This window comes from Nerophis lumbriciformis, linkage group LG31 (assembly GCF_033978685.3).
Source record: "Nerophis lumbriciformis linkage group LG31, RoL_Nlum_v2.1, whole genome shotgun sequence".
In the NCBI taxonomy this organism is placed as follows: Eukaryota; Metazoa; Chordata; class Actinopteri; order Syngnathiformes; family Syngnathidae; genus Nerophis; species Nerophis lumbriciformis.
The window spans coordinates 23,551,793-23,575,529 of NC_084578.2; the positions used below are offsets into that span (position 1 = coordinate 23,551,793).

Consider the following 23,737-nt stretch of genomic DNA (forward strand, 5'->3'; position numbering starts at 1 on the left):
AGGTAAAAAGCCTTAGATAAAAAATATTTTCTTCTCGCCTTCTCCTCTTGCGCTTTATTTGTAAACAAAACTCTAATAAGGCGCCAATTTGTGTTTCAGAACGTATTACGCCATCACGTATACACATGCGCAGTAACATGAAATAGTCCATAGCGGCGTGAGAAAGGAAGGCGGGCTGTCAAAACAATAAATAAAAGTTGTCCTTTTCTGTTTAGGCATAACTGGAAATGTGGTTTCATTTTGTTCAATTTGACTTATTTTAATATACATCATTGTTTACGGTTTGCAAAAGGAAACTTATTTTTCAATATTTTGGGAGAAATGGAACGATTAAATGTATTGTCAATGGAAGATTAAATGTATTCTTTCTCGTTTTCATGGCCGAAGAGGCAATCAAAAGACAGTAATCATCTTGAAGCTTGTGCAGTTTCTTTGGCTCGCCAAAGTTGACGTCACTGACATGCGCACTAAGGCGGTTTGTCGGCACTATAAGGGCATGTCTGTAAAAAACAGCGTCTCTCTGTGGGCAAATAACATGAAAAAAGCAACGGGAATACTTGCATATGATCCACATTCATTTGAGATTGATACACGATAAGATGATTATCTTCAAGGAGACACAATACTAATAACAAAGTAAGGCCATTATTAGGGTGGCGTTAAAGCGACAAAAAAAACGATGTTTAGCAGACGTGGCTAACGTTAGCTTGCAGAGCAGCAAATTAAATGCTACCTGAGAGCCTGTCTCTTAAGTCTTCATTGGGAATTTCTCTCACCTGGTCTTCAAAGCAATGGCGTCTTCTCCACGACTGCATGCATCCTCCAGCTGTCCAGCTGGCCGAGGGATCCATAAACTGCTAGCTGTGTGTGGAACCACAACCCACATGAAAAACGACCTGCTCCTCCTCAAGCCTGAAGGACCTCAAGTCAACAAACATCTGGTCTTCTTCCACGGAGACATTCAGGTGAATACATGAATAAGCTAGGTAACATTCTACTAAATGACGAACAAACATTCTATAATTCTATTTTTTCATTATCTATCCAATTTATTCCATTTTATTTATAATGTATTCCTATTAACCTATGTTATTTATAACCTACCCTATTTATATTCTATTCTATTTAAGTTATTATTCAGATTCCGATTGGTTTTATTTGAACATAATAGATTACAAATAATGCATCACATTTTTACATTTTCTTTACACCATGTCCAAAAATGAGCAGGAAGAAGCAAGGCTTATTTAATCCTACCCCTATTCCACTTCATATCAATTATGTACACATATATTCACTCCCTGTACTGTATGTGTACACATTTCAAACATTTTACACATTACAATCATCCATCCATCCATGTTCTACCGCTTGGGTGGGGGTGTGCTGGAGCCTATCTCAGCTGCATTCAGGCGGAAGGCGGGCTACACCCTGGACAAGTCGCCACCTCATCACAGGGCCAACACAGATAGACAGACAACATTCACATCCACATTCACACACTAGGGCCAATTTAGTGTTGCCAATCAATCAGTGTAGCGTTAATACAACGGATTTCTTCATAACCTGGTAAGTCACTTACAATAAGATAAATACAATCTCTTTATCTGTCCTTCCTAAAGTTTAAGATATTTACCAAGATTATTCTTCGTTGTACTTAGTAAACACTTGTAGTTTGAATAGTTTCTTAAAGTGGATCATGTTAGTACATTGTTTCACTTTTTTTTTTTAAATAATATTTATTTATTTATTTAATCATAATACAGGTACTGAGAAAAAAGACACTTTTTTGTGCCCCCCCCCCAAAAAAACCCAATTTTTGGAAAAAAAAGTTACAATAAAAAACAAAACACAAACAAACATACAGAGAAGTGTCACTGAATAAAAAGATCAGAAAAAAAAAGAGTTGAGGTAAGTGGAAAGGTTCATTATCAACAGTTAGTGTCACATTTATCCTATAGTGTCTTAAATGTAGCTATGTAACTAATTATACAGCCCCAGGTCAAGTCAAATTGTTTTGGTGTACCCCTCACATTATATTAAATTTTCTATAAATCTAAGAAAAACATGAGGTCCTTAAGCCATAGGGAGGCCTTGGGGGCAAACTGTGATTTCCACTCCAATAAAATATTTCTACGAGCTATTAATGATGCAAAGGCGATACTATCCCTAAAAGTCTGCTTAATTTTTTGATAGTTTGGTGGAATTCCAAAAATAGCCAATTCTGCACAAGGAGTCAGCTTAAAATTTAGTGCATCTGCAAGATGTTTAAAAATATTAATCCAGTAGGCTTTCAGACAGGGACAGGACCAGAACATGTGTGGCATGTTTGCAGGAGTCGATTGACAGCAATTACATCAGTGTTTCCCACACATTCATTTATTAGTGGCGGCCCGCCACAAATGGATTTTTCGACTTTTGACTCGCTCGACCGCTCATAAAAGCAATGGGACTCTGTCTGTGAATGTACCTTGTAGTTACAACTCCGGTGCAGTAGGTGGCGGTAGCCTACTATGCATTGTAACTCTGCCAATAGCACTTAATTCACCTGGTGGGCCAGAAGAAGAAGAAGAAGAAGACGGCGGAGTAAAAGAACGGACCGACCGGATCAAAATACGAGGGTAATATAGGTTGTAGGTAGATAAGTTATAGCTGCATCGCTCGCGGCTCGTCATATATTTAACGTTAATCCGCGATTTCACCGAGCGTTTCACTCACGGTGAGCAGCCTGACGCTGCTTCATTAACACCGCCGCTGTTGTCACGTCACGTGTTACCATACCGACGAGCTAACGTGTCCAGGTTATAACCCTGTTGTCAATAAACACACGTGGAGACGGTGCTTCAGATACTGCATTAATAATGAAGCTAAATTGTCCACTGTCCACTGCAGCATGTGAATGCAATGAAAAGAATAAAATCTGAGCCAACCAGCTGTTAAAATGTTGTCCAGGTTAATGTTTTGGCCATTAAAGGCCCTTCATTTCAAGATTTCAACTGTGATCGGGCTTTAAACAGGTGGCTGACCTGTTCAGATGGGTGTAACTCAGGGGTGCTCACACTTTTTCTGCAGGCGAGCTACTTTTCAATTGATCAAGTCGTGGGGATCTACCTCATTCATATATATAATTTATATTTACTTATTTATGAAATATATGTTTTTGTTAACAAGTTAAAGGTGTTTAATGATAATGCAAGCATGTTTAACACATATAGTTAATATTGTTAATAAATTAAAGGTGTTTAATGATAATACAAGTATGTTTAATACATATAGTTAATATTGTTAACAAGTTAAAGGTGTTTAAAGATAATACAAGCATGTTTAACACATATAGTTAATATTGTTAACAAGTTAAAGGTGTTTAAAAATAATACAAGCATGTTTAACACAGATTCCTTTCTTTCATGAAGACAAGAATATAAGTTGGTGTATTACCTGATTGTGATGACTTGCATTGATAGGAATCAGACAGTGGTGCTGATAACGTCCGCATTTTCGAATGGAGGAGAAAAAAGTCCTCCTTTCTGTCCAATACCACATGAAAGTGGTTGGTTTTTGGCATCTTATTTGTCCAGCTTCTGTACTCCTTTGTATACACTTTACAAGAAATACATTGCCGGCAAACTCCGTAGCTTGCTAGCTTGTGCACGCCAGCTTTCTGAGACTCTTATTTTGTTAGCGCAACTGTGCAGTCGGTCTTTGGAGTTTTGACGACAGGTACGGCGCCAGAGTCTGTTGAAATAAAGTGTTTCTCGCCTTCCTGTCGGTAATTTTAATGAGCTAAATATGTACATAAAGTGTTGTATTTATATTCCAACTCTGCGTTCTTCTTGGTCATCGCCGCTGCCGCTGCCGCCGTCACCCCCGCCCCCCGCCCACACCACCACAAATAAATGCCTGTCCTGTGGGAAACACTGTACATGTATCTGCAATATTGGCATACATTTTGGAAAGTTTAGGGTTAGTAAAATATATGCGATGGACAACCTTAATCTGTATCAGATGTTTCACTTCTGTACTTAAATAAATGATAAACGGGTTATACTTGTATAGCGCTTTTCTACCTTCAAGGTACTCAAAGCGCTTTGACAGTATTTCCACATTCACCCATTCACACACACATTCACACACTGATGGCGGGAGCTGCCATTCAAGGTGCTAACCAGCACCCATCAGGAGCAAGGGGTGAAGTGTCTTGCCCAAGGACACAACGGACGTGACTAGGATGGTAGAAGGTGGGGATTGAACCCCAGTAACCAGCAACCCTCCGATTGCTGGCACGGCCACTCTACCAACTTCGCCACGCCGTCCCGACTTAATCCATTCCATAATTGAATTTCACATACTGATATGCTAAAAGTCTTTAGTGTCGTGTGTGCATACAAAGGTTTTCGGTTACATTTTTCTCTAAGGTTATATTTCTCTTCTTTTGTTGAGAAGAGTTGTTGTAAATTCTTGGGTAACAGGTTGTAGTTTGCTTTGTGTATCATTTTGGCTGTTTGCAAATTCACCAAATCATTGAATTTCAATATTTTTGAGTCAATAAATCCATCCCATCCATCCATTTTCTACCGCTGCATTCGATAAATAAAGGGTTTATATATTCTCTATACCCAGCATTGTATATTATCTTTAATGGCCTTTTTTATAACACGATTAGTGAATGTAATGTACTTTTGTAGTTATTCCCCCATATTTCTGCACAATACATACATACTATTGTTATTGTGGTACTCACTGAACTAAATCTAGGACTTTGGGTACAAAATGTTATGCCGTCTCATGTGTGCTGCTAAGACAATAAAGTTCCTTGAATCCTTAAATACGGTCTTGTTTTAAAGGGTAGTTGTATTCAAGGTTAGTTGGTATTCAGGTTAGTTGTAACTATATATATATATATATATATATATATATATATATATATATATATATATTTATATATATATATATATATATATATAAATATTAGGGTTATTCAGTATACCGGAACTAATAAAATACTGCAATACTAATTAATTGAAATCGGTACTATACTGCCTTTGAAAAGTATCGGTACCGTTCTTTCATCTGTGTCCGTTGCTTAAAAGGTCCGACAGGAAACAATGAGTCGAGCACTTAATCGGGGCAGAACATTCATAGTTTGTTGTCAGTCATAAGAAGAAGTCTGATTTTTGCAATTTAGATTTGTTTCAGGGTTGAATTAGTAGTCTTCTTCCACTCACCCCACTGCTGTTTTACTGTGACACATATGCCTCCTGTTGCCCCCTGTGGGGCGGCGGGAGTACTGCATACATGAGCAACCCACATTTGAATGTTTGTACTCCATGGCACTCGTGTGTTGTATTCCAGATTAGTTGTATTGGTGTGGGGGTGATCCAATGAAGATCATTCTTTTATGGTGTTTGTGTTTTGTGGGATAGCAGTTTCAGGATTAAAATTAATTTATTGGTGAATCAAAGCAGTAAAGTGAAGTGAATTGTAATGTTGTGTAAAAAAGTGTGGTTTTTTTCTGTTGTTCAGAACTTTCAAGATGAGATGGTCCTGCAGCCAGAGGGGGTCGAGTGGCTGTCCTGGAGTCTGGAGCAGGTGGCGATGATGCTGGGTGCTCGTTTCCCTCAAGACCACATTTGGGTGGTACGAGCGTCACGCATGTACTTACACAAGTTCAGCTCCTACCACAACTTTGTGGAGAGTAACTTGTTTGGAGCACCACAACACGCACCGTACTCACACAACGCTGGAGCTCTTCACCACCTCAGGTTGTTAGTCTTCTTTCACATTTTAGTGATAACTTGTTTTTGACAAAGTAGCCATGTGTACATGAAACAACATTTATTTAATCGGATCATCATTCAGATGAGAATGTTAATGTGTACCGTATTTTTCGGAGTATAGGTCACTCCGGAGTATAAGTCGCACCGGCCGAAAATGCATAATAAAGAAGGAAAAAAACATATCAGTCGCGCTGGAGTATAAGTCGCATTTTTTGGGGAAATCTATTTGATAAAACCCCAACACCAAGAATAGACATTTGAAAGGCATTTTAAAATAAATAAAGAATAGTGAACAACAGGCTGAATAAGGGTACGTTATATGAAGCATAAATAACCAACTGAAACCGTGCCTGGTATGTTAACGTAACATGTTATGGTAAGAGTCATTCAAATAACTATAACATATAGAACAATTACCAAATAATCTGTCACTCCTAATCGCTAAATCCGATGAAATCTTATACGTCTAGTCTCTTACGTGAATGAGCTAAATAATATTATTTGATATTTTACGGTAATGTGTTAATAATTTCACACATAAGTCGCTCCTGAGTATAAGTCGCACCCCCGGCCAAACTATGAAAAAAACTGCGACTTATAGTCCGAAAAATACGGTATATGGACCCTGAAAAAAATGATCTGATTATGACGTGCATTTCCATGCATCTCATCTTAAATTGGAATACTTTACTTTGACATGCGCAGAACCTAACATAACGAAAAGGTGTTACTATTTCTGCTATCGCGCCATCTTTTTTTTTGCTCACTGCAAATGCTGAAGAAGCATTAGACTTCCACTGTAAACAAACAAGGTTTTGTGCATTTCTGCTTGTTCGACGTTATCACTGTATTTATTTATAATTGTTTCCTTATGTTCACTACTTTTGTTTTACCTCTTTTTTTTAATGGAGCTGTTTTGTGCTTTTTATGTTGTGATTAGGTACGGGTTGCGGTGCGTCTTCACGTTTCAACACTGTGTGTGTGTTTGAGGCTAGCATTTAGCACTTGGAGTAAATAATGTCGTAAATAAAACAACTCGCTGGCTCGACAACTGGATCCTATCTTTTATTGTTAAGTTAAAGATAAAGGACCAATGATTGTCACACACACACACTATGTGTGGCGAAATGTGTCCTCTGCATTTGACTCATCCCCTTGTTCACCCCCTGGGAGGTGAGGGGAAGCAGTGAGCAGCAGCGGTGCCACGCCCGTGAATCATTTTTGGTGATTTAACCCCCAATTCCAACCCATGCATTGTTACATCGACACATGACACTCCATACCAAACTTTTGTTTTTGCTAGCCTCGTTTTAAAGCAACAAACTCAACAGTATATAACGCTACGTCTGTACATGTGGAATGTGGGAGACAGCAGCAAGACAATTGCTTCATTCCGAGACTATTTAATTTAGTCAAAGCTCCACCACCAAAGTAAAGCAGACATCAAAGACATGCGCAGTAAGGATAATTCTAACCCGAATTTCGGAAGATGTGTTTTCATGTGCTACAATCCGAAAGACTATGGGCATTGACCACTCGTCTCGATCGGAATGAAATTTTGATCCGAACGTGTTATGGGGTCAGAATATTCTGAATAGCATGTTTACAAGAAGCATTTTTATTCCGGTTAAGCTTTTAATCTGATTAAATGTGTCCATGTGCACATAGCTATAATGAAGGCAAGTTGGACATATTTCAATGTACTTCAAAACTTTAATAATTAATATACTATCAGTGTTTCCCACAGGACAGGCATCTATTTGTGGTGGTGTGGTCGGGGGGCGGGGGGTGGCGGCGGCGGCGGCGGCGGCAGCGACAATGACCAATAAGAACGCGGAGTTGAAATATAATTACAACACTTTATGTACATATTTATATACAGATTTGAACAATTAGTTATTCATTGAAATATATTTATTAATTGTGGTTCTTACAAAAAATATATCTTATAAAATATAAAAGCTAAAATGTCTCTTAAAGCTCTGCCCCTTTAATTAGTGCATACATCATCTGTGTGAAGGAGTGAACATCCAACATTAGAATTTATTACTAACGAGCAGAACCGCTCTATGTACAGTGCCGTCTAACCTTAAGCGGCAGCAGCTCAACACATGCAGGGTTCAACGTTAAGGTTTTTTTCTACTTGCCCGACTTCTCAAATCTACTTCCCCCAATATTTTTACTTGTCCTGCCTAGGTTTTTTTCTGGCTGTGTAGTGCTCATGGCTTATATCTTACTAAAATCCTTCCCGTTGACTATTTACCACACTACACAGTATTTATTATTATTATTATTATTATTATCTATAATTACATTTAAATGGCATTGCATACATGTAAAATTAAATGCTATTTCACATTATTTGACCAGTAGCAGTTACACCCATCTGAACAGGTCAGCCACCTGTTTAAAGCCCGATCACAGTTGAAATCTTGAAATGAAGGGCCTGTAATGGCCAAAACATTAACCTGGACAACATTTTAACAGCTGGTTGGCTCAGATTTAATTCTTTTCATTGCATTCACATGCTGCAGTGGACAATGGACAATTTAGCTTCAGTATTAATGCAGTATCTGAAGCACCGTCTCCACGTGTGTATATTGACAACAGGGTTATAACCTGGACACGTTAGCTCGTCGGTATGGTAACAGGTGACTGTTACTGCGTGCGTCTGCCCCGGCCCCCGAGTCAAACAGCGGCGGTGTTAGAGAAGCAGCATCAGGCTGCTCACCGTCAGTGAAACGCTCGGTGAAATCGCGGATTAACGTTAAATATATGACGAGCCGCGAGCGATGCAGCTATAACCCATGTCACCTGGTAGAGCACCCGCTGCGGCGACCCAGTTCAATTCGCTTTGCTCCGCGTCAATCACCCCTCTCCCGCCTCTCTCCAGCTGTCCTTTCAAAATAAATGCATTCAAATCCCGAAAATAAAAATTAAGAAAATCCGAGTCGGTGCTGCACTCTGCACAGGTTCGGACCACTTTTGAACTTGTTTGCCAAGACGTCTTACCCTCATATTTTGATCCGGTCGGTCCGTTCTTATTTTACTTCGTCGTCGTCGTCATCTTCTTCTTCTTCTTCTTCTGGCCCACCAGGTGAATTAAGTGCTATTGGCGGAGTTACAATGCACAGTAGGCTACCGCCACCTACTGCACCAGAATTGTAACTACAAGCAACATTCACAGACAGAGTCTCATTGCTTTTATGAGCGGTTGAGCGAGTCAAAAGCCGAAAAATCTATTTGTGGCGGACGTAATTCTTTCGTGGCGGGCCGCCACAAATAAATGAATGTGTGGGAAACAGTAACTATTTGTACTACACTAGCATACTACAAGTACTATACTAGCATAATACTTTTACTACAGTAGCATGCTATCAGTACTACACTAGCATACTACTAGTACTATACTAGCATGCTACTTATACCATAACAGCATAATCCTTGTACTATACCAGGGTTTCCCGCAGCGTTTTGTTCTTAAGGCCTTAACAACAAGAGCCACCGCCTAAACTAAAGTCTTAACAAGCTGCTCCGCTTAGTTCTGCCTCTGCCTCTTGTCAGTACGCACCCAGCATTGTCCCACCCACAGAACCATCTGATTGATTACACGCAGAGCGGTAACAGCCAATCAGCAGTGCCTATTCAGAGCGCATGTAACAGCCAATCAGTAGTGCATATTCAGAGCGCATGTAACAGCCAATCAGCAGTGCGTATTCAGAGCGCATGTAACAGCCAATCAGCAGTGCTTATTCAGAGCGCATGGAATCAGTGCTCCTGCGGTGGGGTAGCAGAAAGGTGTTTAGCAGGTAAGCATAAGGCAGCGGACTCTCCCCAAATTATAATAAACACCTCCCAGTCAACTACTAGTAACATCACTATGAGCCCGTTGACGTTCTAGAAACTAATTAGCTTTTAGCATAGCGTTAACTCACTGTGCGGTGTGTGCGTGTATATGTGTGTTACGGGCAGCAAAGCCCTGTCTGTCTGAGGGAAAGACAAGCATTATTGAACTACAGTTAACAACAAAGTTATTTCACCCTACCTTTTTCTGTGTTGATTGAGCTGTGTTGAAGCAGCAAAAAAATATGTTAAATGAAGAGTTTCCTAAAGCTGTCTCTGATAGTTTATATAATAATGTAACTGCATCATAAACATGATGCATGAACTCCATGGTGTTCAGGGATGAATAGTCTCTCCTATTGCTATTGTACTATTTTTTCAGCTAGTTACATTAATCATTAGCCTAGTATTAAATGACTGCTATCACATGTTGATAAAAATATAACAATCATATAAAGATTTTTTTTTTATAAAGAAATACAATCATGTGTGCTTACGGACTGTATCCCTGCAGACTGTATTGATATACATTGATATATAGTGTATATATTGTGTTTTTATCTTGATTTAATAAAAACATTTTTTTTCTTTTTTTTTTTTTCTTGTGCGGCCCAGTACCAACCGGTCCGCGGACCGGCCCGGTGGTTGGGGACCACTGCTCTAGCATACTAATATACTGAAGTAGTTGTAATAGTTGTTGGGGTCACATTTCCAGAAAGTTAAGGAATTCTCCCATCACAATCATTTTTACTGTGTATATTCTGAGAACTAGCATCCTCTACAGTGGACGTGAGTTAAAAGTTGTCGGAGTTATAGTTATCCATCCATCCATATTCTACCGCTTGTCCCTCTCAGGGTCGCGGGGGAGGCTCGAGTTATACAAAACACAAATAAGTGTCCACTGTAGAGGACGCTGACTCTCAGGAGGTTCAAATGTCAATGAAGAATCTGTCATACCTTACAAGTTTTATTTCGCCAAATGTGTAAACACAAACAATACGTTTACTCTGGTCTAGGGTCATTTATACAACAGGAGCAGTCAGCTGTTTTTAAGAAATGTTAGTCAAAGATCATCCATATGACAACGCGTTAGTGTTTTCAGGAATGTGCCGCAAAAATGTGAACGTCTCTCCCAAGTTTATAACCGAACTTGAGGTTGGTGTGATGTCATTTTCGGGCCGCCAGTTAAATAGCCTTGATCTGTACTATTTAACTTACTTGAAATACTTCTGTCATTCCCTTCAAAAAAATATGTTTTTTATTCGGAATTATTAAAAGTGTTGTGAATACTTTGCAAACTATAAACTTTCCAATGAGGTAAATAATCATCGTTTATTCTGAAAAATGTATTTGTGGCTATTTACTGTTAATACAGGAATATTGACGAAGTTAAAAAAAAAAAAACAATACAGGATTATTGTGCAAATAAAAATAAAAAAAGCATTTTAATGCAGCACAATAGGCCTATTTTCTTTATTTTTTTTCATCATTATGGTAGATTTCTTGACTTTGGATATATGTTAGCATTTATTTGGCGAACATTGAACCAATTTCCATTACATCTCAGGTGAACGGGAGTCTACCCCAGCTGACTTTATACACCAGGACTGGTTAGCTGACACAGGTTGATAAAATAAGCGTTCCTAGTGTTGAGCTCCGTGTTAGAGATTCCAACCCTCTTCCTCCTGACCGTGAGGCCCAGGCCCGGCCCTAACCAATCTGGCGCCCTAGGCAAGATTTTAGTTGGCGCCCCCCCCACATCGGCAGTGAAGTGTATATACTCACAAGAAACCGAATAGCTTTGTCTTTGACCTTTTTTTTTACTTAAAGAAAGCAAATTAACAATCAGAATAGTTAACAAGATAAAAAAAAATATGAATAAATAAATGAATACAAAAAATAAAAAATGAATACATGAAATACAATATTTTTTACATACATAAACACAAAATAAAACGTGTCAACAAGTTGCATAAAATAAATTAAAAATACAATATAAATAAGGCACTGCACAAAACAAGATATCAAACCAGTATGACTTTAACAACTATATTACAAAAAAAGGGGATCCTACAGAGTTCTCTATTTCTGCTTTTTAATTTTGCATCAACTAGAATGACTTACAAATTACTGTACACCACCCCCTCATCAACCTCACATCACCTGCTAAAGCTTTACTCTCCTCGTCTTTCTTGCAGCAAAGTCATCTACAACATCATCATATGACAACTGATTTGAGACCACATAATTTATGCTTATGATGGAAAGTCCACTGAGACGTTCTTGCATCATAGTAGATCTTAGGTAGGTTTTAATGAGTTTGAGCTTAGAGAAGCTTCTTTCAGCAGCAGCCACTGTAACAGGAAGAGTGGCAGAGATTCTCAGAGCAACCCACATGTTGGGGTAAATTTCTGCCAGCTTCTTCTCATGCAGGAAGGTCAAGAGTTCCATGTTTGTCATGTTCTTTGATGGCAATGGTGGGAAATTCTGCATTTCCATTGCAAGTTCTGTGCCATTAATGTCCAGCTGGCTGTCATGGGTCAGAGTAGTACTCAGGGTTTGGCACTGCTGTAGCAGCTGTTCTTTTTGTAAGTTGTGGAAATTGAGGAGTACTCCAAACTTGTCATTCACCTCTCCAAGGCTCTGAAATTTTTTTAAGTGCATCTTGTATGGGCTTATCTGGAGACTCATAACCGAAGTGCCTTTTGGTGGTTCTCAATCGCTTTTGTTTGAGTTCAGCCTCCACATTCATTTCTTCACACATCTCCTTTGCCGTTGTATGTGCATCAGAAAATCCAGTGTTTCTGTAGCTGGTGAGGGAATCTTTGGTTTTCTTCAGCAAGTCAACAGCCACATCGAGCTGCATGGAGGGCGACTGCATGAGTTTACTCACATACTGGATCTTGCTGAGAATGTCATACCAGATGGCTGTACAAATGCAAAAACGATAGGATCCAATCTCCTCAGCCAAAGACTGGGCTTCAACTCTCCCCACAGGGTCTGTAGTTGTTTCCCTCACCTCCAGAAGAGCCTCTCTGACTTGCCGAGCCTGATATCTGACTGCCTCAATGCTTTTTATCCTGCTTTCCCATCTGGTTTCAAAGTGGTTTTAACATGTTTCAGGAGGACACCCCACCTATGGGTGGAAGCTGAGAAGAGCTTGAATAACTTTGCTAAATGCCCAAAGTAGCCAAGGGCATCTGGTGAGATTTTTGCAGCATCAGCTACTACCAGATTTAAAGTGTGGGCACCACATGGGACAAAAAAAGCTCTTGAGTTTAGCTGAAGCAACCTTGCCTGAACACCTTTATTTTTTCCCTTCATGTTGGCCCCATTGTCATAAGACTGTCCTCTGCAGTCTTCAAAAGAAATGTTAAGCTCCTCTAACCGTTTTAGGATGAGAGTTGACAAATGATCTCCTGTTGATTCCTCTGCAACAAGAAAGCCCAGGAAATGCTCTTTAACTTGTGGTATGTCTTTTTTTGACACTATCCTGACTATGACAGAGAGCTGTTCCTTATGACTCAGATCAGGTGTGCAATCTAAAATGATGGAGAAATACTTTGATGTTTTGATCTCTTCCACAATGCGTTTTATTATTCTTGAACTGATGGAGTCAATCAGTTCATTTTGGATTGTTTTTCCCAGATAATGTACGTGACTGCCAGCTCCACTTTCTACTCTACTGACATGGTGCTTCAATGTCAATCAATCAATCAATGTTTATTTATATAGCCCTAAATCACAAGTGTCTCAAAGGGCTGCACAAGCCACAACGACATCCTCGGTGCAAAGCCCACATAAGGGCAAGGAAAAACTCACCCGAGTGGGACGTCGATGTGAATGACTATGAGAAACCTTGGAGAGGACCGCATATGTGGGTAACCCCCCCGCCCCCTCTCTAGGGGAGACCGAATGCAATCATCACTGGATCAAATTTGGCCATAAGCTCCACTTCTTTCAGAAAATTGCCATTGTCTGGTTTATTTAATGTGTCTGTGGACCCCCTGAAAGCCATGTTTCTTTCAGCTAAGGACTGAATTATTGCCACCAAACGATGTTGAACTTCACGCCACCTTTTTCTCTCAGCCTCAGCAAGTGCCATCTCTTGTTTATCTATTGTGAGTCCTTTCGCAAAACGGACCTCCAAGTCCTTCCATGTTGCCATGTGAGCATTATGCTCCTTACCGAATCACAGCAGTGCTCAAATTAAAAAACAGCATTCCTTTTCATGTGATATTGCTTAATTAACATTAATGATGTGCACTTTAACAACTAGGCTTACAACTATACCTAATATATAAAGGGGTGGAAAAGTGACTATTACCTGCAGGGCAAACATTAGCTAACCAGAAGGCAATAACAATGTAAACAAAAACACCTGCTTAAAAGATCTAATACAAATGTCCCAGATGAATGTAAGGTGGGAGTACTGTAATTACCTAATGTTACATTATTTTTTTCCATAACAATATTAACCCGACGTTAAAACAGAACTAGCTATTTATTGATTAGCAATTGCCGAATCATGTAACATTAGCTTAATGCTAAAAAGCCAGGTTACTATCACATTCTGTAACAGACAAATCATTTCATGTAGGCTAAAGTTACCTACCTGCTACGGTAGCAGGTGCTACCTCTGTCTTTTTCTCGTTTCTCTTCCTCTTCTTTTCTCTTTTTCTTCCCTGGGCACCTGACAGTTTTGGCCGTTTTGACATCTTGTGTTGTTTTTTGATGTGGTGACGTCCAAAGCAAGTCATGATGCGGGAAGGGAGGGGGCGCACCGTGCGGGGGGAGGGGGGGGCGTAATGTTGTAACAAATAATATTTCTATTAAATAGGCTTTACTTTGCATTTTAAATGACGTGGGATTATTTTTTGTATTTAGAAATAATAGTACCAACTTTTTTTTCTTTTTTTTTTTCTCTCCAACATTTGTGGCACTGGCGTGGCGCCCCCTGATGGACGGCGCCCTTAGCATTTGCCTATACGGCCTATACCACGGGCCGGCCCTGGTGAGGCCAACAGGCTGACCACCACTGTACAAAATCTGACTTCCTTCTTGTGGAACTTGTTCAAATGAAAGTTGATTTTGAGTCTGGTCTGGCTTGCAGGGCGCTGCTGAGCCACGCTATGGCACGAGCCGGCCTGCCGAATGGCTTCCATCCACAAAAAGACACTGCAAGCATCCCAGCAAGGTTTTCTTTGACCGTAGTAGGTTTCAGTAAAGGATGCGTGGTCCTAAACCAGATGCTGTGTGAGTTGGGCGGCGCACGGGCAGACCGGCAGATGTGGGACTTTGTCCAAAGCATCTCGGACATGTTCTGGCTGGACGGTGGACACCCAGGAGGAAGTGAAACCTGGGTGACGGACAAGCAGGTGCTACGCCAGCTGGCCAACAGCAGAATTGGCATCCACGTACATGTTACCCCGTACGAGGTGCGTGACCCCATGCGGGCTTGGGTCGGTCGTGAGCACAGAAGCTTCATCGAGACCCTAGAAGAGTTTGGAGCGAGTCCGTTCCACAAAATCCACTTTGAAGATGAACCACCTTCGCTTGAAAATCACTTCAGGGTCATCCAGGATTTCTGACTAATTAAGTAAAGTTGCATGTGCTGAAAAAACATGTATATTCATATTACGTGTCTGCTCAAAGCTTGTCATCTAAAGCAGTGGTCCCCAACCACCGGGCCGCGGCCCGGTACCGGTCCGCAGACCGATTGGTACCGGGCCGCACAAGAAAATATATATATATATATATATATATTTTTTAATCTACATAAAAACAGAATATATACACTATATATCAATGTATATCAATACAGTCCGTAAGCACACATCATTGTATTTCTTTATTTAAATTTTTTTTTAACCCCCCCACCCCCCACCCCGTCCTCCCCGGTCCGCGGGACAAATTTTTAAGCGTTGACCGGTCCGCAGCTACAAAAAGATTGGGGACCACTGATCTAGAGAATCTACAAAGGATCATTGAATCTTACTCTTTTCATTCTTTTTTTTACTACACTCTTCTTTTTTGCAAAACTCGTACAATATAAAAATTACAATGTACGACATGAAGTCCACCTATTTGTACTTTTGCTTTCATAAGCATTTATTATAAATATATATATATATATATATATATATATATATTACATTGTACAACATGAACACGTATTTGTACTTTTTCATATATATACAAAACCAGTTAAGTTGACACCTTGTGTAAATTGTAAATAAAAAACAATGATTTGCATCCATCCATCCATCCATTTTCTACCGCTTATTCCCTTAGGGGTCGCGGGGGGCGTTGGAGCCTATCTCAGCTACAATCGGCAAACCCTTTTAAATCTATATTCAATTGAATACACTGCAAAGACAAGATACATAACATTCGAACTGGAAAACTTTATTTTTTGCAAATGTTAGCTCATTCGGAATTTGATGCCTGCAACATGCAAAAAAAAAAAAGCTGGCACAAGTGACAAAAAAGACTGAGAAAGTTGAGGAATGCTCATCAAACACTTATTTGGAACATCCCACAGGTGAACAGGCTCATTGGGAACAGATGGGTGCCATGATTGGGTATTCTTCCATGAAATGCTCAGTCATTCACAAACAAGGACAGAGCGAGGGTCACCACTTTGTGAACAAATGTGTGAGCAAATTCTTTAAGAACATTTCTCAACCAGCTATTGGATAGGATAGGACTTTATTGTCATTGCACAAGTACAACAAAACTATTGCAAGGAATCTAGGGACTTCACCATCTACGGTCAGTAATATCAAAAGGTTCAGCGAATTTGGAGAAATCACTACACGTAAGCAGCAAGGCTGAAAACCAACAATGAATGCCCTTGACCTTCGATCCCTCAGGAGGTACTGCATCAAAAACAACAACAGTGTGTAAAGGATATCACCACATGGGCTCAGGAACACTTCATTAAACCACTGTCAGTGACTACAGTTTGTCGTTACATCTGTAAGTGCAAGTTAAAACTCTACTATGCAAAGCCATTTATCAACAACACCCAGAAACACTGCCGGCTTCGCTGGGCCCGAGCTCATCGAAGGTGGACTGATGTAAGGTAGGTAGGTAAGTAAGTAGGTAGGTCTTGTCATTGCACAAGTACAACGAATGCAAAGTGGAAAAGTGTTCTGTGGTCTGACGAGTCCACATTTCAAATTGTTTTTGGAAACTGGACGTCGTGTCCTCCGGAACAAACAGGAAAAGAACCATCCGGATTGTTATAGGCGCAAAGTTCAAAAGCCAGCATCTGTGATGGTATGGGGGTGTATTAGTGCCCAAGGCATGGGTAACTTACACATCTGTGAATGTCACCATTAATGCTGAAAGGTACATACAGGTTTTGGAGCAACATACACTATATTGCCAAAAGTATTTGGCCACCTACCTTGACTCACATATGAACTTGAAGTGCCATCCCATTCCAACCCATAACGTTTAATATGATGTCGGTCCACCTTTTGCAGCTATTACAGCTTCAACTCTTCTGGGAAGGCTGTCCACAAGGTTGCGGAGTGTGTATATAGGAATTTTCGACCATTCTTCCAAAAGCGCTTTGGTATGGTCCTGATGTTGGTCGAGAAGGCCTGGCTCTCAGTCTCCGTTATAATTCATTCCAAAAGTGTTCTATCGGGGTCAGGACTCCACACCAGACTCTATCATCCATGTCTTTATGGATCTTGCTTTGTGCACTGGTGCACAGTCATGTTGGAAGAGGAAGGGGCCCGCTCCAAACTGTTCCCACAAGGATGGGAGCATTGAATTGTCTAAAATGTTTTGGTATCCTGGAGCATTCAAAGTTCCTTTCACTGGAACTAAGGGGCCAAGCCCAACTCCTGAAAAACCAACCCCACACCATAATTCCTCCTCCACCAAATTTCACACTCGGCACAATGCAGTCTGAAATGTACCGTTCTCCTGGCAACCTCCAAACCCAGACTCGTCCATCAGATTGCCAGATGGAAAAGCGTGATTCATCACTCCAGAGAAGTCGTCTCCACTGCTCTAGAGTCCAGTGGCGACGTGGTTTACATCCTGCATCCGACGCTTTGCATTGGACTTGGTGATGTATGGCTTAGATGCAGCTGCTCGGCCATGAAAACCCATTCCATGAAGCTCTTTGCGTACTGTACGTGGGCTAATTGGAAGGTCACATGAAGTTTGGAGCTCTGTAGCAGCTGACTGTGCAGAAAGCCGGCGACCTCTTTGAACTATGCACTTCAGCATTCGCTGACCCCTCTCTGTCAGTTTACGTGGCCTACCACTTTGTGACTTAGTTGCTGTTGTTCCCAAACTCTTCCATTTTCTTATAAAAAAATTTGACTTTGGAATATCTAGGAGCGAGGAAATTTCACGACTGGACTTGTTGCACAGGTGGCATCCTATAACAGTTCCACGCTTGAAATCACTGAGCTCCTGAGAGCGTCCCATTCTTTCACAAATGTTTGTAGAAAAAGTCTCCATGCCTAAGTGCTTGATTGTATACATCTGTGGCCAGGCCAAGTGATTAAGACACCTGATTCTGATCATTTGGATGGGTAGCCAAATACCTTTGGCAATATATTGTATGTTGCCATCCAAGCAACGTTATCATCAGTGACGTGCGGTGAGGTTCATGGTTGGTGAGGCACTGACTTCATCACAGTCAGATTTACAAACATATGAACCCTAAAGAGTATCTTATTCACCATTTGATTGGCAGCAGTTAACGGGTTATGTTTAAAAGCTCATACCAGCATTCTTCCCTGCTTGGCACTCAGCATCAAGGGTTGGAATTGGGGGTTAAATCACCAAAAATTATTCCCGGGCGCGGCGCCGCTGCTGCCCACTGCTCCCCTCACCTCCCAGGGGGTGATCAAGGGGATGGGTCAAATGCAGAGGACAAATTTCATTACACCTAGTGTGTATGTGACAATCATTGGTACTTTAACTTAACTTTAACTTTACACATACAAACTGTAGCACACAAAAAAGCACATTTAATAAAAAAAAACGTTACTATGGTCTTACCTTTACTTATAAATGAAGTCCATGCGCCGCTGTTGTGCTGGAAGAATGCACCCCGACGGGTGTGTTATATCAACTAAAGCCCTCACTTCAACTTTCCACGTGCAAGATTGAATCTATTTAAAAAAGTGTAACCGAGGGATTATAAATGTCGCCTATACTGTATGAAACTACAAAATAACAAACACGGAGGCTCCAGTTTACACGAGGACCACTTTATTTACCTTCTTTCAAAAACCTCCGATCCACTCCAACGTGTCATCACTTACGCTCTTAGCGCCTTCAAAATAAAAGCTCAAGGCATATACTGTATAACAGCGCATAACAGGAACTTAACATCACAAAGAGGAAAGCCCATAAAAATAGGTTACAAAAGTTATTTAATAAGAAGCCAAAAAGTGCAAAAACAATGTTCGTGTTGGAGGAGTTGTGAATTAGGTACACCTGCAGTCTGCAGGTGTACCTAATGTTGTGGCCCTGCAGTCATTCAAAACTCCTCCAACACGAACATTATTGTTTTTGCACTTTTTGGCTTCTTATGAAATAACTTATTTAAATAGATTCAATCTTGCACGTGGAAAGTTTAAGTGTGGGCTTTAGTTGATATAACACTCCCGTCAGGGGGTGCATTCTACGGCGGAGGTGTAGGAGGCGGGATTACTGCGAGCCTCAGTCTTTTGCAGCCGTTTTATGATCGCTCAGCACAAGAAATACATTACACACATACAGTTGTTGACAAAATACACTGTACATTATATACCTCAGCTAACTAAACTATGGAAATGTATAATATAGTTCATATAGCAATACGGTCTCACTGCACAGCAGGCCAGCAGTTAGCTGAGTCCGCAATCCATGGTGAGGCACAACGCAGTGACAAGCCTCAACTGGCCGCACCGTCTCTTCTCAGTATTTGAACGGCAAATGTGGAAATTCAGCGATTTTAAATAAAAATAATCTAAAACTGGTGAAGTTAAATGGAAAATAACTTTATAGTATAATCACTGGATACATATAACATTTTAATAAAAAAAAATTCATTTTCCTTTTTTTCTTCTTTCCATGATGGCAGGTGAGGCCCCGCCTCACCTGCCTCTAGTGACTGCACGTCACTGGTTATCATGGACGCCCCTGCTTATTTCAGCAAGACAATGCCAAGCCACAGCAAACAGCGTGGCTTCGTAGTAAAAGAGTGCGGGTACTAGACGGGCCTTGCTCTAGTCAGATCTGTCTCCCATTGAAAATGTGAAGCGTAAATTACCACAACAGGGACCCCGGACTGTTGAACAACTTAAATTGTACATCAAGCAAGAATGGGAAATAATTCCACCTGAATCCTTGAGTCCATTTACTGAATGTTGTTAAAAGGAAAGGCGCCAACTTTTTTGCAATACGTTGCTGCCATTAAATTCTAAGTTAATGATTATTTGCAAAAAAAAAGACAAGTTTCTCAGAACATTAAATATCTTGTTCTTGCAGTTTATTCAATTGAATATAAATTGAAAAGGATTTGCAAATCATTGTATTCTGTCTTTATTTACAAATTATACAACATTCCAACTTCACTGGTTTTGTAAATATAAATATATATATATATATATATATATATACAGTATATATATATATATATATACATGGAAATATAAATATATATATATATATATATATGCATTAATGAAGTTCTTTCATATCTATATATAAGTATGTATAGTACTGCATAAAGTACAAGTATTTGAACTGTCATTAAATAATTTGATCTGACCAAAGCAATTTATTTACACTTAATGCTAATTTGTTCGTATTTTCCATCCATCCATCCATTTTCTACGGCTTGTCCCTTTCGGGGTCGCATGTTTATTAATAATTGAATCATTGCATTTATTAAGTTATTTCATCATCAGTGTGACAAAATGTCCCCAAAAGTTTGTTTGAAAATAAAACCATCAAATGTGTGGAATCAAACAACAAAGGACGTTTATTACTTACAAATCTTTAATGAGCTTGTTGCACTTGTGTAAATAGCATGTGCTTGGTCATGATGAAGTTGTTTTCTTACAGTTCGATTGCTCATACAAAGTATTTCTGGAACATTGGCTTGTGCTTATGGTCGCATGGTGTCAAACATCTGTCAATCATAAAAGCTGAAGAGGGAATAAGTTACAACAAAGTAGCAAACAAAAATTTAACAATTCAAACTGCTGTGGAACAAATCCATCTTCTTTATGTCGCTGTCTACAGGAACAACTTCTTGTTGGAACAACTTCCTGTGTCGCTGGTCAAATGTGACCATGAGGTTTAAAAGACACAAGCACCTTTTTTCACACATTGTCCGCAATATTCCAAGTAAAATATGACAATACAGTACAACACAGACTTTGGAACAATAAATCAAATTGAAACAACAATGGAACTCATTTTGGTGTCTTGAATGTCTCACCATAGCAACGCCAGGCATCTGTTTACCTGCTCCCCTTTCTACGTGCTCACCAACACACCCTAACATCAGTAGCATCTGCTTCCTTCTAGAACCTTCCAAACATCAGAATCAGATCAGATTCTGATTCTGTCTATATATAAGTATGTATAGTACTGCATAAAGTACAAGTATTTGAACCGTCATTACATAATTTGATCTGACCAAAGCAATTTATTTACACTTAATGCTAATTTGTTCGTATTTTCCATCCATCCATCCATTTTCTACCGCTTGTCCCTTTCGGGGTCGCACACTTTGACTTCCCAGCACCACCAGAAAAGTATATTCGCTTCCAACAATCCATGCATGGATGACAACAAATCATATCAAGTCAGAGTCCAGCACATAAATATAAATACTTAACTACAGTATAGAAATGAAAAGCTGTTCATCAAAGTACAAACGTCATCATTGCAATATTCCTAGAGTCAGAAGTGCTAAATCCGGTTTCATTTCTGCAGGTGCATTAATAATACACAATTAACATATTGATAGTAATTTATCACCTGAGAAAATAAAGGCTTTTATATACGGAACCATCTTAAAGCGGAAACCTTAAAATTATTTTCTTAAAACCCTGAGCTAAATGCTCCAAACCTTGCATACACTGTGTACGTTGTGTTTTTCATGTGGCACGGTTGAAGTTTAGATATAATAAGAGTAAGAAGTACAAATAGAAAAGATTCAAGCTAAGCAGCGTTTCCCTCATTGCACATCAAATATAAAGAAGCAGATACAAAAACTAATCAATAGTCATCTTTACTGACTAGCATCAATATTAATCAATTGTCAGGTTGGCTGATCAATAATGTGATTATCTTTGCTGCTGGTAATTTTGTCATATGGTATAAATACACTTAAAATACATTAAAAACTTTCTCATAAGTCAGCATCTCCAAGAAGCCCCTCCTCGTCCACGCGGAACCTTTTAGCACGCGGCGACTCCAGGAAGTTCTCCTTATCCTCGGGGTCCTCAGGGGCCGCCCACTTAGTGCCAAGACTCCTCTCACGCACGCCGCGGGTGCCGGTGGGTTCAGGACTTGTGCAAGGCTGCTGCTGCCAAAGCCAAGGATGACTGATACACTCTGAAGCACTTGGTCGATCTCTGTAGTACACAAAAGTACATTTACTACCTAATACCATCCTTACAAAACATAAAGTATACAAAGTAAAACATTTAATACAAACAGTACTACTATTCTAACAAAACACTACAAAATAAAAAAAGGGTACGCACGCTCATTCACAAGCGCGCGCACTCAGTGCAAAATCAGAATAACTTACCAAACTACATTTTAACACTCAATAAACATGCCCATATTTGTTTATCCGAGTATTTGAGATCTGTTTATTTGTGGTGATCCCATTTACTGTGCTCCTAAAGGGAAACTGCACCTTTTTTGTATGTGAGACAAGAACACGTCTTTCTCTTGTCTGTGTTCTCTAAACAGTAAAAAAAAAAAAAAACCTGCTCGCAAGAACCAGCTAACATTGCAGGTAATTAATATTAATCTATTTTGCCTATAAAGCCCAATAAAAAAAACATCTAAAAACCTCCAACAAGGTTTTACAGTAGCTGTGGAAATTATTCAGACCCCTTTAAAATGTTCACTCTTTGTTTCATTGCAGCCATTTGCTAAAAATAAAAAAAGTTAATTGTATTTCTTATTAAACACTCAGCACTCCATCTTGACAGAAAAAAACAGAAATGTAGACATTTTTGGAAATGTATTAAAAAGAAAAACTGAAATATGACATGGTCATAAGTATTCAAACCCTTTGCTGTGGTACTCATATTTAACTCACATGCTGTCCATGTTTTCTGATCCTCCTTGAGATGGTTCTGTTGCTTCATTGGAGTCCAGCTGTGTTTAATTAAACTGATTGCACTTGATGAGGAAATGCACACACATTTCTAAGACTTTACAGCTCACAGTGCATGTCAGAGCAAATGAGAATCATGAGGTAGAAGGAACTGCCCAAGGAACTCAGAGACAGAATTGTGGCAAGGCACAGATCTGGCCAAGGTTACAAAATAATTTCTGCAGAACTCAAGGTACCTAAGAGCACAGTGGCTTCCATAATCCATCCCTGTAACACCCCTTGTTGTAAAATTACAAAGTTACCTTTAACCATCCTAAAAAACAATCTGTTATATATTTTTTTACTACATTTACATAGTCATTGTTTTACAGACAACAGGGACTGTTTTTAGGACTTTCACCACCAATGAAAGTCTTCATGACAATTGTCATGAAAAGAAAAAAAGAGGGGGGGAAAGCGTTTTTAAAGAGTTTTATCTCGTTTCATATTTTTTATATTTGTAATAGATGACTTCATAAGAATATAACTAATGTGTGATTATTATTAATGGTATATACCGTTATGGGGATAAGTAAGCAATCAACCCTGCAAATGAACCCTTAGTTGTTCAGACAACATGAGTACAAATACAGAAATTCTGCTCCCATCAAAGCCCAATGTTGCAAGATTACAACATTTCTCTAAAAACATACATAAACATTTTTTTTAACTCTTCAATTTCTGCATCAAATGCCTCCTACAACATCTGAAAGGTCAAATATTTTTTTTTTTTAGGTTTTTCTAT

The 23,737-nt window shown here is 39.5% G+C and overlaps 2 protein-coding genes across 2 annotated transcripts in view; one reads left to right on the forward strand and one right to left on the reverse strand.

Annotated features, from left to right (window-relative positions):
• The first annotated feature begins 459 nt into the window (after positions 1–459).
• lg31h2orf69 (linkage group 31 C2orf69 homolog) lies at positions 460–15,747 on the forward strand. Its single transcript, XM_061926436.1, has 3 exons — positions 460–965; positions 5,524–5,762; positions 14,734–15,747. Exons 1-3 carry the CDS (start codon positions 792–794, stop codon positions 15,209–15,211), a joined length of 891 nt encoding a protein of 296 aa, XP_061782420.1. The 5' UTR covers positions 460–791; the 3' UTR covers positions 15,212–15,747.
• A 4,858-nt stretch (positions 15,748–20,605) lies between these two features.
• stk17b (serine/threonine kinase 17b (apoptosis-inducing)) overlaps positions 20,606–23,737 on the reverse strand; it is a 42,841-nt gene continuing 39,709 nt past the window's right edge. Inside the window, exon 7 of the mRNA XM_061926416.2 lies at positions 20,606–22,234. Within this exon, the coding sequence (XP_061782400.1) occupies positions 22,009–22,234 (226 nt within the window). The 3' untranslated portion in view covers positions 20,606–22,008. The remainder of the gene's footprint in view (positions 22,235–23,737) is intronic.

Bases quoted from the DNA above. Each gene is read 5' to 3' on its own strand.
- lg31h2orf69 (XM_061926436.1), top strand. From the start codon at position 792: ATGGCGTCTTCTCCACGACTGCATGCATCCTCCAGCTGTCCAGCTGGC. The intron at 966-5,523 runs GTGAATACATGA...TCTGTTGTTCAG, and splicing joins TCTTCCACGGAGACATTCAG to AACTTTCAAGATGAGATGGT. The intron at 5,763-14,733 runs GTTGTTAGTCTT...TCTGGCTTGCAG, and splicing joins GGAGCTCTTCACCACCTCAG to GGCGCTGCTGAGCCACGCTA.